General features: G+C 33.8%; 1 protein-coding gene across 1 annotated transcript in view; it reads left to right on the top strand.

Moving 5' to 3' along the window:
* ZDHHC2 (zinc finger DHHC-type palmitoyltransferase 2) overlaps positions 1-15052 on the top strand; it is a 56808-nt gene extending 41756 nt beyond the window's left edge. The window contains exons 7-13 of the mRNA XM_069485194.1: positions 950-1070; positions 3283-3415; positions 4982-5108; positions 5426-5518; positions 8747-8859; positions 12400-12474; positions 14848-15052. Coding sequence (XP_069341295.1) covers positions 950-1070; positions 3283-3415; positions 4982-5108; positions 5426-5518; positions 8747-8859; positions 12400-12440 — 628 coding nt within the window. The 3' untranslated portion in view covers positions 12441-12474; positions 14848-15052. The remainder of the gene's footprint in view (positions 1-949; positions 1071-3282; positions 3416-4981; positions 5109-5425; positions 5519-8746; positions 8860-12399; positions 12475-14847) is intronic.
* Positions 15053-17307: the final 2255 nt, after the last annotated feature.

Raw genomic sequence — 17307 nt, 5'->3', positions numbered from 1 at the left:
AATATGTGTATGTTCTATGCAGTATGTTCATTATGCCAGTTAACCAAAACTTAACTCCACCAGGGAAGGTATTGGCCAATTTCACAGAGGTGTTGTATCACATTTACATGAGGTGGTCCAGTAATGGCCTTGTCTTTAAGATAAGGGGAAAAAAACACTTTGCTAGAAAGTGTGACTATAAAATGAGTTGTATTTACATTTACTGATATGACAGTTTGAGTTCTACCCCCCTCCATGTAATGATTTTAGAGTAACAACTGTGAATTTATAAATTTCAATATTTGGAATTATAAAATATAACTCTGGCTTTCAGCAGTGATCTCAGCATGCTTATTTTACAGATAAGGAAAATGAAATTCTAATTGACTATTTCACTCTCTCGGGGCCACAGAATTATTGAGTGTCAAATGGATATTATGACCCTGGCTGTCTGACTCCCAGTTCTATTTCTTTTCTTAAACCTCCCATTTAATATGCTTTGACAATCTGGTTGCTTCAGTAATGGCATGCAAAGAGTAGTTTGTGAAGATGTTTCATCTAATTTGGGAAAATTCAAAAGATTTTAGCTTGGTTAATCATTGTTGGAAATCAAACCCAAAGATAATGTAGAGGAAGGACTTAGTAAATTCCTCTAATCTGCCTGACTTAAGTTTCTCACAAGCTCTATGCTTTTAGGTATGTATTTATTTGTATAATTTGATGTGAAAGATCATTGTGATGGATTAAAGCAATATTAAATATCATAGTTTTAAAATATAGACAGAAATTTCTTTGTAGTGAAATTGATTTTTTAATGTTCATGTGTGTAAAGAAATCTTATGAGTTATACTTAAATAAATGCCAATACATTTAAAATGAGAAGAAACTAAACACTATGTTAACCTTGAGCATATGCATACCTAGAATGAAGATACAAAACTCATTGCAAATATTTTTGTTTTGTTGACAGGGTGAACAATTGTGTTGGATTTTCAAATTATAAATTCTTTCTCCTTTTCTTGGCTTATTCTCTGCTCTACTGCGTTTTTATTGCGGCTACAGATTTACAGTATTTTGTCAAATTTTGGACAGTAAGTCATTACCTTGGTGACTCTTTTTTAGTATACAGAAATATATAATATAGCTTTTCATAGAGAATAATTTCACACACTGATTTTATAGAATACAGCTAATTGATATGCAATCAGTCCTCATTATTTACAAATTCTGTATTTGTTAATTTACTTACTCCATTAAAATGTATTTGCAACCCCCAAATCACTACTGACAGAGCTTTTGTGGTCATCTGCAGATGTGTGCACAGTGGCAAAAAATTTGAGTTGTCCTTTGCACCTTCCCAGTTGAGGTTGAACAAGGCGACGCTCTGCCTTCTTGTTTCAGCTCTCATACTGTAAACAAGTGTGCTTCTCACAGTCGATTTAGTGCCGTGTTTTTTGCCTTTTTGTGCTTTTTGTTGATTTTGCTGTTAAAAATGGTCTTCAAGTGCTGAAGTTTGGTCCAGTGTTTCTAAACAAGAGAAGACTGATGTGTCTTATGGAGAAAATACATGTGTTAGATAAGCTTAATTCAAGCATGAGTTGTAGTGCTGTTGGATGTGAGTTTTATATTAAGGAATCAGCAATATATATTAAATAAGGTGCCTTTAAACAGAAACACACATAAAACAAGTTTATGTATTGATCAGTTGATGAAGGTGTTGTCACCAGAGAGGCCCATGGAAACCTAACCCTGTATTTTCCCTAGGAGCAATTGTCCAGCATTCATAAATTCAGTGTTTGCGGTAACTTTATAAAACATAACCATTGCAAATAATGAGAATTTGACTATATGAGTTTTTTTTTTCAAATTCAGAAATAGAAGTGATTTCTTTATGTGTAAGAAGATTATATTTTAAATTATTATGTCTATAATGTCCTGAATTTTTCTTAGTTATTGCTTGCTTAGGCTTCAGGTAACTCATTTGTTTTCTGCACTCAATAGTTTAAATGTAGGCAAAAAGAAATCAAAATTGAGTATTTTAAATATCCAAAAATCCTCCTTGTGAACACCAAATGATGGTAAAAAGCAGTTTATCTCCTTCCAGGGTTGCTTTATTATTTTCATTAAATTATCCTTTATTGTGGTAGGAATTTCTGAATGGCTAGATCATTTTATGTGAGATTTGAACCAAACTTAATACCAAAGCGTTATTGAATGCCTACTGTGTGCCAGTGACATCACTGAGCACGAGGATATTACTGGGTGAAGGGACGTGTCCTAGCACTCAAGAATACTACTAGTGTCCAGCTTGAAGAATGATCCCTAATGAACGTCTGGGAGAGCATTACGTCACTGCTCCTTATTCCTGTGGATGGTTTTAGTTCCAAACCACAAATATATTTGAAAAGGAATGACCAAAGTTTTCACTGTGAGGACCCTGCTGTCAAAAATTGCCAGTGAGACCTAGTGACCTGTGTCCATCTGTCAGGTAGTGCAGGTGTTGAAACATCATGACCTTCTATCAGAAGGACCACCCGTTGGCAGTCCTGGTGCTTCCCTCAGTGTCCAGAGCCCCCAGCCCTCCATTCTCGGGCCAGTCCAGATCTCCTTGGACACACAGACAGTGAAAGTCAAACTGGTTTTGCTTTGAGATGGACTGTTTCAGTCCATGGATATTGTAAGGTTTAGACAGGTGTTATGTACTAATGTTGATTTTTTTTCTGTGATGTTGTTATTTAAAATAGCTGGAATCATTATTGTGAATGTGTTGTTGCACGTATTCTTTTAGTTGATGCTGTTGTTTGTAGTAATGTAAAACATCAATGAGACTAGCAGCTAAATTGTGCCAGTTAACCTTCATTTTCTGGCATTATTATAAAACTATTTAAACATTTGTGACTTCCTAATATTTTAACAAAACATATTCAAGGAATAAATTTAAAACTATATTTTGTAGTTCCTTTTATCTTGCTTCCTACTGTTATAGTTTATACATATACACTACCATAATTTTTCTATGATTTGGTTATAGAAAAAAAAATTCTGAATTTCAATATCATTTCCATATATATTCATATTCAAGCATTTATTTTAATCTAACATATGTAGATATATATGTAGATATTTATATCTACATATATATTTCCCCTAAAGTTTCAATATAAAGCCATGTATCTTTCTCCATATCTAAATTTAAGAAAAATTTTAAGCAAAAAAAAAAAAAAATCTTATTAATTTACTTATAAAAGTAGGGGAATACATATCCCTTTGACAAAACATTTTATTTTCTTCCTTTCTTTGTAGAATGGCCTACCTGATACTCAAGCCAAGTTCCATATTATGTTTTTATTCTTTGCTGCAGCTATGTTTTCTGTCAGCTTGTCTTCTCTGTTTGGCTATCATTGTTGGCTTGTCAGCAAAAATAAATCTACATTAGGTGAGTATCCAACTATTATAGTTGCCAGAGCTTTGAATACGTATCTAGATATTCATTGACAGTAGCCATATGATTAAATGCCAACTTGTCCTGAAGTGGTAAAAAGCATTCTTATTTCCCATATTTTTTGTGGTATGTCACTTAGATACATACAGGTCACTCATTCCATATATTGATTGATTTTCCATTGTCTGGAAGCATTATGTATATACAGGGCATTATGTATACATGAGCAAGGGCAAAACAGTCTAGTGAGGGGGACACAAATTAACAACCAAATGTAAAAGTAACTACCAAATGCAAAGTTCTTTGAAGGAAACCAACAGATGCTGAGGGGTGAATAAAGGACTGGGGTTGGTGGAAGGGAACCTATTTACATTCTGGTAATTCTTTAAAAAGTTAAACATAGGATATCCATATTAGCCCACCTAGGTATACACCCAAAAGAATCGGAAACAGACTCAGACCTACACTTGTGTATACCAGTGTTCACAGCAGCACATTCACAATAGTCAAAAGGTAGAAACAACCCAAATGTTCATCAAAGGGTGGAGAAAATGTGGCATATCTGTACAATGGGATATTACTCAACCACAAAAAGAAGTGCAGCACTGATACATGCTATAACGTATAGGAACCTTGGAAACATGCTAAGGGAAAGAAGCTGATCACAAAGATTATTTATTATGTGATTCCCAGTTACATGAAATATACAGAATAGGTAGAACTACAGAGAAAAATCCTATGAATGGTTGCCAGGGATGGGGAAATAGGGGAGTAGGGAGTGACTGCTTAATGGATATGGAGTTTCTTTTGTGGTGATGAAAATACTTAGGAACTTGATGTATAGGTAGAAGTTGCACAAAATTGTGAATATATTAAGTGCCATTGAATTCTTTGCTTTAAAAAGGCAAATTTTATGTTCTGTGAATTTCACCTCAATTAAAAACAAATGGCTCCCTAGGAAATGAGGGAGAAAGCTAGGAATATTTGAGAAACTATCCATGTGGTTGGAGCACAGAAATTTCTCATTTCTAAAGAGTGAGCATAACTAGATGGAGCGTATGGTTCTAGTTTGGATCCTGGTTTGGACAAAGTAGCTTTAAAGTACATTTTTGAGTTAGCTGAAAAAGCTTTATGATTAGATGAGATAAAATTTCAATGAAACTGGAAAACAGTTTATTGATTTAAAAACACAGGTTGTAGAATATATGTAAAGAATAGTCTCATTTTGATTAAAAAAATGTAGATTTGTATATATCTATATTTATCTATCTATCCATCTATCTATTAATCAAAAGACCCATAAGATGTAAAGTTTTAATTTATTTGCTAGTTTATATTTTCTAATTTTCTATATTAATAAAAGGGTAATTTAGAAATTAAAATAGATATATTTTAAAGCAGAATCGACCAGCTATATTTCAGGGCTGTTGATAAGCACATACCCACAGGTGCCTAGCCATTGATTTTCAGTTTCCTCATTTAATGCAATTATTGCTAAATATTAGGGATTACTAGTAAATGTGTTCTTTACTCATGTGATTGCTTTACCATCTTTTTTAGAGGCATTCAGAAGTCCAGTATTTCGGCATGGAACAGATAAGAACGGATTCAGCTTGGGTTTCAGTAAAAACATGCGACAAGTTTTTGGTGACGAGAAGAAGTACTGGTTGCTACCCATTTTTTCAAGGTACTTTGCAGTGAAATTTTTCAGGCTTTAAACTAATGACAATAATCCAGAAAAAGCTAATTTCAGGAAAAGCCTCTAGGTCCATAGTCTATAATTCTGCATAGGAACTCCTGTTTTTTAAAGTATTATTTTATGATTCACTATTATAACCATGTGGAAATCAGCTAACTCATTATCTTCCTAAACTATTAACTATATGGAAACCAATGTCTGATACACATGTTTTGCCTATAAAATGTTCTGCTCTCAAACATCAGCATTTTAACATTCTGTTGTCTTTTTTATGGTTCAATTGTAAGTTTTAATTTTAATTACAGTCTAGGTGACGGCTGCTCCTTTCCAACTTGCCTTGTTAACCAGGATCCTGAACAACCTTCTACTCCTGCGGGACTGAATTCAACAGCTAAAAAGTAATCTCATATATATTTTTTTAATTTTACCTTCAAATAATGTACTTTGTGCTCTTATATCCTTTGGTTGTATGTTCCTTCAAAAAAAAATTAAGAACATAAGATAATTTGCTGCAATGCTTTCCACTTGGAATGCACGAGTGAAGAGGATGTGATTGAGGAGGGATACATGGGGAGCTTCAGTTATGCTTGCAACATTCTGTTATTAGTCTAGGTGGTGGGTAAAAAGGTGCTAATTCTCTGTACATTTTGGTTGACTGAAATATATTATTATTTTTTAAATGTAGTGCTTAGAAGAAAAAAGTATAAGTCCAAATTAGCTCCCCATTGCTCGGGTAAGCAGACAGGGAAAAGTTCCCCTCTGACCCTCCATGTCCTTCCTCTCCGTGGTAACTGGTATAGGGATCAGAGAAACTTCCCCGATCAGCACTTTGAAGATCAAATACAACCCCAGACACCTGCTTGACAATTCCGTCAGCACTGTGCACCATATGCTTAGTGCTCTTTAAAGACCTCTAAGCACTATCTGAGCCATTTCCATGGAGAGAGAAGGGAAGGGGTCTTAGAAGTTCATTGTCTGGAGCCTTGTGCTCCAGCTTTAAGTTTGTTCTGATTCCAGTCTATCAAGAATTTGAGGATGCAATAGAAAGACCTGAAATTTGATTCTGAATTTGCTACTGACTGGCAAAAGGAAGAACTCCTGAAGCTTTTAAAATGCTATATGTGAATTTTCAGTGGTTTGAAATGCCAATTTTTATATGTGTATGACAGATTTGTTTGAGTATAACCATACCTTTAATTTTTTAAATGGATGATCTTGAAAAGTCAAGTAACCTTTCTAGGCCTCTCTTCCTTTTCCTTAAAACGTTGACATTTTGACAGCTAACGTCCCTTTCTTCTACAAAATTCCCTTGTTTAGTGCATACAAAATTTCTGTGGCTACCCCTGCTCTCTGCTGTACTTCTGAGTTGTGTGTCTACTACTAGACACACACACTTGGACATCTCAAAGTCATCGCCAACAGAACAGGTTCAAAGCAGAACTTTGAATTTAATTCCAAGACATTTATACCCTTACCGCTACCCTAAACCCGATTCTCCTCCATTCTTCCATGTATCGGTTTTAGTGACCTTCTTCTCCCAGGTGTTCAGGCCAGAAACTGTGGAGTCATCCTAGATGACTTAAATACAAGTAAATACCTTGTGTTTACTCCATTCACAAATCCTACCAGATGTCCCCTCAAAACATACCTGTAACATAAATACATTCCTACCACCTCCACGGCTGCCTTCCTGTCCAAGCCACCATCACTTCTCACGTGGACTATTTCAGTAGTTTCCTCACTGATCTTCCCAGTTCCGTTTTGCTGCATTCCCATCTATTCTCCACTGAGAATATAAATCAGACTGTGTCACTCTTCTGCCGAAAACTCTATTGGTTTCCCATCTTACTCAGAACGAAAGCTAATGAATGTCCTTACCGACACAAGCCCATCCGATCTGGCCCCAGACACCTCTCTGATGTCATTCTTTATCACTTGTGCATGACTCACAATCCTCGACACACAGATCTTGCTGCTCCTCATGTATACCAACCATGTTCCTTATTAATATCTTCATATTTTCCAATTCCCCTTCCTTCCCATTCTTCCTCCAGATAGCGGAGTGGTCTGTGCCTTCTCTTCATTCACCTTCCGCTCAGGTGTAACTTCCCAATAGAGGCCGTCTTCGATAGCCCTTTGTAAAATGGTAACCTGCTCCTCTGCTTCCCATTAGACTCTTTTATATTAATATCTTTCTATTGTCGAAGCTCTTCTTGCCACCTGACTTATTATTTATTTATATATATGGAAAATTTATCATTCCTCCTCAATAACAGTGAGATTTTCACAAGAGCAAAGGCTTTGTTTATCGCTATAACAGGTGTTCGGTAAATATTGTTGAACGAGTGGACCCTTGCTAGAGTCCTGTTAGCAGTAATGAACCTGCAAAGAGTCCCTACACCAGGCCTAGTTACTGTGCTGTTCCTGTTATATGGTCCCTTTCTTGAGGAATAAGAACAATTAAAGTAAAATGCCGTCTCATGATGTTTGTTAGGGGAAAAAAGTGAAAGAAATTTTTAATACGGATAGGTATAAACCTGTGTGGAGACATGCTCTTTTCTTTTTTTTAAGATTTACCTCCCAAACTTTAATAAGGAGTTGTTAAAGCTGCACAAAATTGAAATGTTTAAGTAATCATTGAGGAACAAAAGCATATCCTTATAATTCTTAAAAAAAAATAGCTGCTATATATAATTGAGCTAAAAATCTGTGAACTTATTCTTGAAAGAATTTTAAGTAGTTGTTTTCTTTGGAACATTATTTTAATTACTGTTTCAGAATATTCTAAAATGCCACTTAGTTTCTAAGGCAACAGTTTTTCCTAAGTGAAATGTTATGTATATTTTTTTCATACCGTCCAATATGTCGATACATAGCATTTCTACCTCAATATTGAAACTTCAATTTTAAAGGAAATTTTGCTTTTAAGATTCCTTGCTCCCCAAATTGAAGATCAAGTTTGTAAAACGTGATAATTTTAGATGTTTTTAACATTCCTGCAAGATAGTCCTCAAATGTGTTGTTTCAGTTTTGTAGAGGAAGATAGAGAATTCTTTGTTCAAAACCAGTTAGGCAGTTTCAGAAACGCTAGGCTAGTTTTTCTCAAAATTGTCTTCCTACTGTCACCTTCCTATTTTTTCCCATATCTACATATCACTTAAAAAAATAACATTTTTCTTTAACAAAATATTTCTTTAAATTGGCACTTAAACTTATTTTTAAACCAAACTTTATGCCACTGTCATAAATGAGAAATTATTATGATTGCTATAAATAAAATATAACTTTAAAAAATAAGATTGATAATAAAATACTGTGATTCAGTTCTAACTAGATTCCCTTACTTGCTAAATTCTGAGGCTGAGGACAATTCTCTGTATTAAAAATGGAGATTTGTCGGAGTTAGCGATTGTCAATATATTGTAATAAGAAGAATGAAGATACTGAAGAAAGAATACTTTTCTCATTGTGAGTCAGTGTTACTTAATGCCTCATTCTTGTATTCCCAAAATTATCTGGGGTACCTCCTACAGACATCTTGCATCACAAGTGGTTTGAGTTCCATACTTTGAGAAACATTTAACAATACTATCAAAAGTTAACTTGTTGTTATCATTATTATTCAGTCCTGAAAATCATCAATTTCCTGCAAAGCCATTGAGAGAGTCCCAGAGTCACCTTCTTACTGATTCTCAGTCTTGGACAGAGAGCAGCACAAACCCAGGAAAATGCAAAGCTGGTAAGGGTGTGCTTGTTTGTTTATCTATTAACATATTTTACTTTTAAAAGGTGAAAGTGGTGAAAAAATTCTATTATATTACCCACAGAATTTTTATTACTTTGGTTTTTATTTTTTTTACTTTTTAAAAAATTTCAAAATATTAAGGGATACAAAGGTTTTGGGTTACATGGATCTCTTTTGCAATGCTGAACTCATGGCTTTAAGTGTGTCCATCACCCAAATAGTGTTCATCGTACCCATTAGGTAGGTTTTTGCCCATCCCCTCCACTCCCCTCCCCCATGCTTGATTTCCACTGAGTTTCACTTCCCTCTGTGCACATGTGTGCTCATTGGTTAATTCCAATTTAATAGCACATACATGTGGTGTTTGTATTTCCATTCTTTAGATACTTCACTTAGGGTAATCGTCTCTAGTTCCATCCAAATTGTTGCAGAAGGCATTAATTCATCCTTGTTTATAGCTGAGTAGTACTCCATATATATATATATATATACACACACACACACACACACACCACATTTTGTCAATCCACTTGCAATTGTGAATTGTGCTGCAATAAACATTTGAGTGCAGGTGTCTTTTCAATAAAATGACTTCTTTTCCTTTGGGTAGATACCCAGTGGTGGGATTGCTGAATCGAATGGTAGCTCTACTTTTAGTTCTTTGAGGAATCTCCATACTGTTTTCTATAGAGGTTGTACTAATTTGCAGGCCCATCAACAGTGTATAAGCCTTCCTTTCTCTCTGCATCCATGCCAGCATCTATTGTTTCTGGACTTTTTAATAAAAGCCATTCTAACAAGGGTAGTAATATCTCACTGTGGTTTTAATTTGCATTTCCCTGAAGATTAGTGACGCTGAGCATTTTTTCATATGTTTATCGGCCATTTGTCTATCTTCTTTTGAAAAGCTTCCGTTCATGTCTTTTGCACACTTTTTAATGAGGTTGTTTGTTTTTTTTTTCTTAAGCTGTACATCCAATAGAGGGCTAATAATCAGAATCTACAAGGAACTCAAGCAAAATTTTTATTACTTTGGAGTCAGACTCCTATTGTAAATGCAGAATTATTTTCAAAGAACTTCTGTTTGTGAGAACTTCTGCTAATATGTGTTTAGCAGTAGAAAATCATTTTGTGAAATATGGATCTACATTGCTTTTTTCCAGTTTAAAGAGCTAAATCTTTATCACTGAACATTAAATAAAATGATAGAAATAAAATTCAAAATACAAAGCATAAAAAATGAAAAAAATGCAATCAGTTCAAACAATAGGTTGAAAAATATGTGCTGAAAGGTATTTTAAATTATGTAGTTCTGTCTTTTACTCTAAGATTTTTATCCAATATCAAAATGTTTAAGTGATTGTGTAATTACCGTAACTTCAGCCGCCTGTGATTTCTTCACATCCCGCTCACATCTCTCTTGTTATTGTTGTTGATTTTAATCTTTTTTTTTTTTTGAGACAGAGTCTCGCTTTGTTGCCCGGGCTAGAGTGAGTGCCATGGTGTCAGCCTAGCTCACAGCAACCTTAAACTCCTGGGCTTAAAGCAATCCTACTGCCTTAACCTCCCAAGTAGCTGGGACTACAGGCATGTGCCACCATGCCTGGCTAATTTTTTCTATATATATTTTAGTTGGCCAGATCATTTCTTTCTATTTTTTTAGTAGAGACGGGGGGCGGGTCTCACTCTTGCTCAGGCTGGTCTCGAACTGCTGACCTCCAGCGATCCACCAGCCTCGGCCTCCCAGAGTGCTAGGATTACAGGCGTGAGCCACCGCGCCCGGCCTGATTTTAATCTTTTGATTACTTCAGTCAATACAGTTTATTAGCAAAGAACAAGCAAGGCTTTTAAGTCAGACAGACCTGATTTCAATCCCAATGTGAACACCTATTAGTGTGTGATATTTGTTAAATTACCCAGCCTCTTTTAGACTAGCTTCCTTATCTTTAAAATACCTATTTCTCAGGGTTGATAAGGATTAAACAAAATGGTGTGATCATACATGCAGGTGTATAGATATATGTGTGGTGTCCATGTAAATGAGTTAAAAGCATACATCCATGATTAAGACACTGTTTTCCAGAAAATTTCTGGATTGACTAATTTAATTTTTCAAGACCTTATTTCCTTCATTTCTAGTCTCTTGTAAATGAGTTAAAAGCATACATCCATGATTAAGACACTGTTTTCCAGAAAATTTCTGGATTGACTAATTTAATTTTTCAAGACCTTATTTCCTTCATTTCTAGTCTCTTGTAAATGAGTTAAAAGCATACATCCATGATTAAGGCACTATTTTCCAGAAAATTTCTGGATTGACTAATTTAATTTTTCAAGACCTTATTTCCTTCATTTCTAGTCTTTTCTTCAAACTCTCAAGCAGCCTGACTTCGGTTCATAGCACTTTAACACGTTTACTGGTTTCTTTGAAATCTCTGAGATTTAGTGTTAGTGAGAAACAAACAGATGGTCCTGAGTAAAAATTTTAGTCATTAATTAATATGTAATCAGTCATAATCTCCTAAAATACAAGCTTTCTTTAAAGAGTCTTATTTTTAAGGATTATATATGCTCTCCAAAGATCCCCATGATTTGAGTATTCATAATTTGGTCACTCTCTTCACCTTCTGAGATGCCATTTCACACTCCGATCTCTGGGAATGACCAGGTGTTGCCTAAACCAAAATTGATGAGACCACTTTGCCATGTGTCTCAGTTTCCTTAGAGACAAAGGAATGATATACAGTTGGGAGTCAATTGTTGGGGGGTGGAAAAACAGAGTTATTTTTCTTCCAGAAGGATTCTTGTTTCATCTTATATAGTCAACATTAACATAGAAGTGGTTTCTTGCCTTTCTTTCTCTCTCTTTCTCATTCTTTTTTTTTTTTTTTTTGAGACAAGTTCTCACTATGTTGCCCAGACTGGTCTCAAACTCCCAGGCTCAAGTGATCCTCCTGCCTCGGCTCCCTGAGTAGCTGGAACTATAGGCATAAGTCACAGCATCTGGCTAGAAGTGGTTTCTTGATTTTTATGTGCTGTTAATTATTTGGCATGTTAGATTCTTTTTTCTCTTAATTTGATGAAGTGAGAAACTTTTTAAAGCTCAAGGGATGATGTAAAAGAAGGAAGAGAAATGAGAAGGTGGGATGAGAAAGGGCTCATCAAAGATTGGTTTGACTAGAATGAGGCAGGTAGATGAAGAATTAGGAAACATTAATTTAAGGTGATGTGAGCAGTCCCAGGCTCAATATATCTTTCATTATTTTTTCCTCTACTTCATTAGGTGTGTCTCTCTAATTATTTTTAGTGGGCTTGTGTGTGTATGTGTGAAAAAGAGACAGAGGGAAATACTGGTTGCAGCTGACATTGTTTTGGGCAGGTGTATGTTTCTATACAATCATCTTATAAACACTCATAGGTACAAGGCATCTTTGGAAGCATACTGGGGGAGGGGGAATTCATAGATGAAGAAAGAAGTCTCTGCCTATTTGTTCAAAAGCAACGAAAAATGCTAATTTATGTTCTTCCATTAAGGTATGAGCAATCCTGCATTAAGCATGGAGAATGAGACTTAGCTCTTCAAGCAAAACAAATTCATACTTTATAAAAGTAAGATAAGTTTTCCCTTTATTGTTACGTTTTATATTTTTAAAAGTTTTCTAGTGTTCTTAATGCAAATAGTTTCCATGAGCATTACTATGTATTTGCTAGTCAGTCATATTAGAAGATGTCTTATCTCACCTGTGGAATTGCATTCAACTTGCCAGGGCCTCTGGACATGGAGCTAAATTCAGTATTACATAAAATTTAGGTTAATTTGATAAATTATAAAAATAAATTGGTAAAAAGTCATTTTGATAGTAATGCATTAAATGACACAGATCAATCCTAAAATATGGAACTTTACATGAAAATTATCTTGTCATTCATAGGATAATAGAATTACTATTTTTATTGTTTATCTTTCAGGATAATAATATACAATGGTCATATCCTCGACAATCTGTTAGCAGAATCTCTCTGGGTCTAAGTAGAAGATACTTATATCTTGTTAGTGCAGACCACTGTCATTCTCATTTTTGGTCACAGTAGGACCTCATAGTATGTGTTATAATGAAAATTGTAGGTGTTCCAAATTATTTTCTCTAAACCTTAATTTTTTTTAATTTGTAGTTCCAAATCAGTTTCTTTAAAACATAATCTGTCTGTAAACCTGCAGTCATTAAAAAGCTACAAATAAAGAACCTCTTTGGAATAAACAAACAACTATATGTACTATTACAATAAATGCAATATAAAAAGTTGAACATTAATATTGGGACAACTCTCATTTACAAAACTGCAACCTAGAATCCTAAAGTCTAAGAGAAGCAAGAGATTAGCATGTAAAACAAAACCGTTTGTGTCAAGGCACTTCATGGATATGTTTTTATTTTTTGCTTTGTTTTGCTTTTGATGACCAGCCATGTAATAACAGCAAAATGTTGATCTGGTAATTTGCCAGTTGACTAGTGTTTCCACTTTGGGAACACCAGGATCAACTCTGAATACATGATGATACAGTAGATCAGACTGATCCTAACTATGATTAATATAGTGAAAATCTAATCTTAATTTGGTTAAATAGTCAAGAGACATTATTAAATTTCTGAAAATAATTCTTAGAATGTAACTATGAATGTACAAATATGAATCACTAGCCAATACAACAAATAACATATTACAGAACAGAGTTTTATAAAACATATAAATTTTCACAGGATTTTTTTTCAGTGTTTCGAATCATTAGTTATAACTACCATTGTTTGTGAGGTCAGTGTTATTACAAGTTTTTCTATGTTAAATATTTTACATATTTACATGGGAACACTGTATATCAGTCATCTAGATTCCCCAATATTTTGATACAAGACCAGTGTCATGTTTGTTCATCGCTGTCCCCAACACCTTGCACAGTGCCAGAGACATAGTAGGTTGTCAATAAACATTTGATAGATAAGTGACAAAATAACAACGTTGAAATTAAAAATCTCACAGGAACCTGATTTTATTACATTTGAATATTTGACATTAGTAGTCATAATAACCAAATAGCAGCATGAATCAGCTGCATAAACCTAAAATATCCAGGTGATTTTCTGGTACTATGGTTTCCATTCTATTGACATAAGCAGTGGTAGTAAAATGTTTTGATTTTTCTAATTAAATTTTTCCTAAGGTAGCTGATACTAGACTTTTAAAAACAGTTATTCCTTTTTTTACATCTCAGACTTGCAATTCATTCAATTCACATTTATATTGAATAATAGCCTGATCCTGATGTGCCTAATTGAATTATATTACTAAATGTTATCTTGATAGTTTTTTCTTCTTGTTTTGAATTATATTAGTAAATGATCTGTGGCCTTTTCATAAAATATGTCTTAGTTCAGCAGTTTCCAGATAGTTATGATGTGCCTAAACTCATAGAGGTACTAAAATGTAGATTAAACTTAGCTTACCTAACCTCCACCCTTCATACAATGTAAGTAAAAAATGTTGTGCTTCTATACACATGAAGTTTCAAAATTATTTCCCTAAATCTGCTTTCCAACTCAGTTGCCACTCCCAAATTCCAGTTGGCCTCAGACAAATGTAGAACAACACAGAACCCTGTCACTCAAACTGGGGCCCCTCACCAGCAGCACTGGCAGCACCTGGAAGCCTGACAGAAATGCAGAATCTTGGGCCTTACCCTAGACCTACTGAATCAGAATCTGCATGTTTTTGCATTTTAATAAGATTCTTTCTTGTATATGTATATTAAAGTTTGAGAAGCATTGATCTAGAGGTCAGTATTCAAGAACACATCTACTGAGGCTTCTAGCATAAAAAACAGTTAAAATGAGGGATGTTATTGCAACAAGTAATGAATGACCTGGTTAGTTGTGGCCGTTTTTTATGGTTAACACAATATTTTCATGTTTTCTGTTTCATTTCAAGGTATCAATGCTGTAGATGGATGGAAGCGGCTTCCCATAGGAAGGTGCCATTGGTCAGTTGTCCTATATTCCTTTGGCTGGATGTGCAGAATATGAATCAATTAGTTGTCTACAAGCTGTTGCTTAAAATATAACACATTTTGGATCCAATATACAGATTGTTACAACTAACACAATTCCCTATTAAACATTAAAAGTAGTTGTGGTTAATTAATCAAAAGGGAAAATATCTTCTATCAAAAACTTAAATTCAGGGCGTTTTCATACAAATATTTAAGCAGCACAGTTTATCACATAAAAACCCCATTACTCATCTAATTTTCTGAGTCAGAAAATTGAGACTATTAAGAAATTGTTTAAGATTTAAAAGATTTCAAGTCATATTGTAATGATAAGCTTTATTCATAAAACCTATTTGTTACCTTTAAGAAAGTAGAGGTAACAAATCAAACTTTTTTTCTTCCCCCTCTGATGTGAATCCAGCCTCAGACTGAGTGACCTGTAATAAATATGAATTCATTACAGAGCCCAAGTGACCTACAGTTGAAGATCACCGTTCATTTTTGCCAGACTAATCTAATTCCAGCCTTTGTTCCCTGCTGGAAAATAAAGGTGAACATTGAAGCTTGAGCTCACTGATAAAGCAATTGGCTAAAAAACTTCTATCAAAACTAATACATTTCTATTACGTCAAAAACATATTTTCATCTCTTCTAGTCTTTTGGGGGGAAATTTATAATTATGAAAATTGTTTTATAGCATTCTCTGTTTTTTTAGAAATCTCTTTTTAGGTTATATCTCCTCTTAAACATAGTAAAAATATCGAATTTCTGTTAAGAATTCCTGATAGGTCAACAGATTAATCCTCCAGTGATATCTGTATTATTTCTCTGTCCTCTCATCAAAACTATGACATTTAAACTATATTTTTCTTCAAACACCTATTAAGATTAAATTATGCAAATCATTAAACAAAAATCATGTAATTTTGGAAATTTAGTTCAACATGAACTAAATGGCATGCTGTTTGGAATTTCAGTTTAACATAAACTAAAGTGGTGTGTCTGTTGATGCCAAAATGTTCAGCTTCAGTATATATATTAATACTAAGAAGCTCTCGTGCCTTGTATGCACTATTTAAAAAAAGAAAAAAGTTTTATTTTTTTTTTATTTGAATGAAGTATACATTTTGTAAAAGTTAACAATTAGAATAAGCTGTATACTTTTTTGGTACTGATTTTGAGAATTTAAAGCAGATTACCTTTTAAAACTTACACAGCGAAGTAATTGGTATTTAATCAAAGTGAAAATGGTAATAAATTTTTCAAAAACTTTGTTAGACAAAAATTCAACACAACATAAAACTAGAAGACCAGAAGATAATGGAGTAAAGATCCTTGCAATTACTCATCCTTGCTAAAAATATAAAGTTTTATATTAAATGTGCTTATGGATGAACCAATGTCAGCCAAGTCCATCTTATAGTTCATTTGAGTGCAGTTCTTTGAACAGTAGGATGGCAGTCTTTTTTTTTTTTAAACTAAAGAGTTTGATCTGACAATCTGCTTCAAGAAATCTCAGAAGATACGATACATTTTTACTTTTATCTTAAAGCACTTTTTGGTCATTTTTTTATTACCTGAAGTGCCAGACTGGAACATACAGCTATGCTAGAAGTCTTAAGGTAACAGCAGCACATGATGTATTAAGAATTATATGCAGCCAGACTTTTTTTTTCAAAGCACATTACTATAGCTGTTTTCCTGGACAGGATTCTGTTGGGTATTCCCTCCTGTCAAACTGAAAGCTAGAAAAGAAAGATGGAATTTTTTATTATCCTTTACTCTGCTACAGTACTGTTAATCGACCCCCCTCCCTTAGGTCTTTTATGTAATTATTTAAATACATAAGTCAACATAGATTAGAAGCAGATTTGAAAAACTTTTTAAAAATTAAAAATTTTCATTGTTGTAATGGTTCCCTTTTTGTTTTCATACAGTGAATAACCTTTAAAGGGTTTTTTGTTCAGTTTTATGTTGTTTATAATTGTAAGAGGTTATAATTTTTAGAGATGATTTATGTTCATTTGATATGCAGTATAAATTATCTGAGTGAACAAAGTACCAAATAAATAGACCTACATTTTGTACATATTTATAAACTTTACCTTAAGAGGTAAATTTATAAAACTTACCTTTGAGCATTTTACTTTAAAAAATTTAATAGCTTAACTCAAACTTGAAGAAACATACTTCAACTGTTCTGATTGTCCATTACTCTGATAATTTTGATTTTTCTTGTTTTTAGAGATTTTACCATACAGGAATCAAGATTTAAGAAATTTTTCATTTAAAAATATTGTACAAATGCTTCATATACTTTAGTCAACTACTTGCTATTGCGTAGTGGAAGAAGATTGTTATTTCAAAGGTAAATTTAAAAACATTTGCATCTGACTACC

The sequence above is a fragment of the Eulemur rufifrons genome, chromosome 12 (assembly GCF_041146395.1).
Source record: "Eulemur rufifrons isolate Redbay chromosome 12, OSU_ERuf_1, whole genome shotgun sequence".
NCBI lineage: Eukaryota > Metazoa > Chordata > Mammalia > Primates > Lemuridae > Eulemur > Eulemur rufifrons.
The sequence above is the reverse complement of the archived record's forward strand: the minus strand, read 5'-3'. Positions and strand labels throughout refer to the sequence as shown.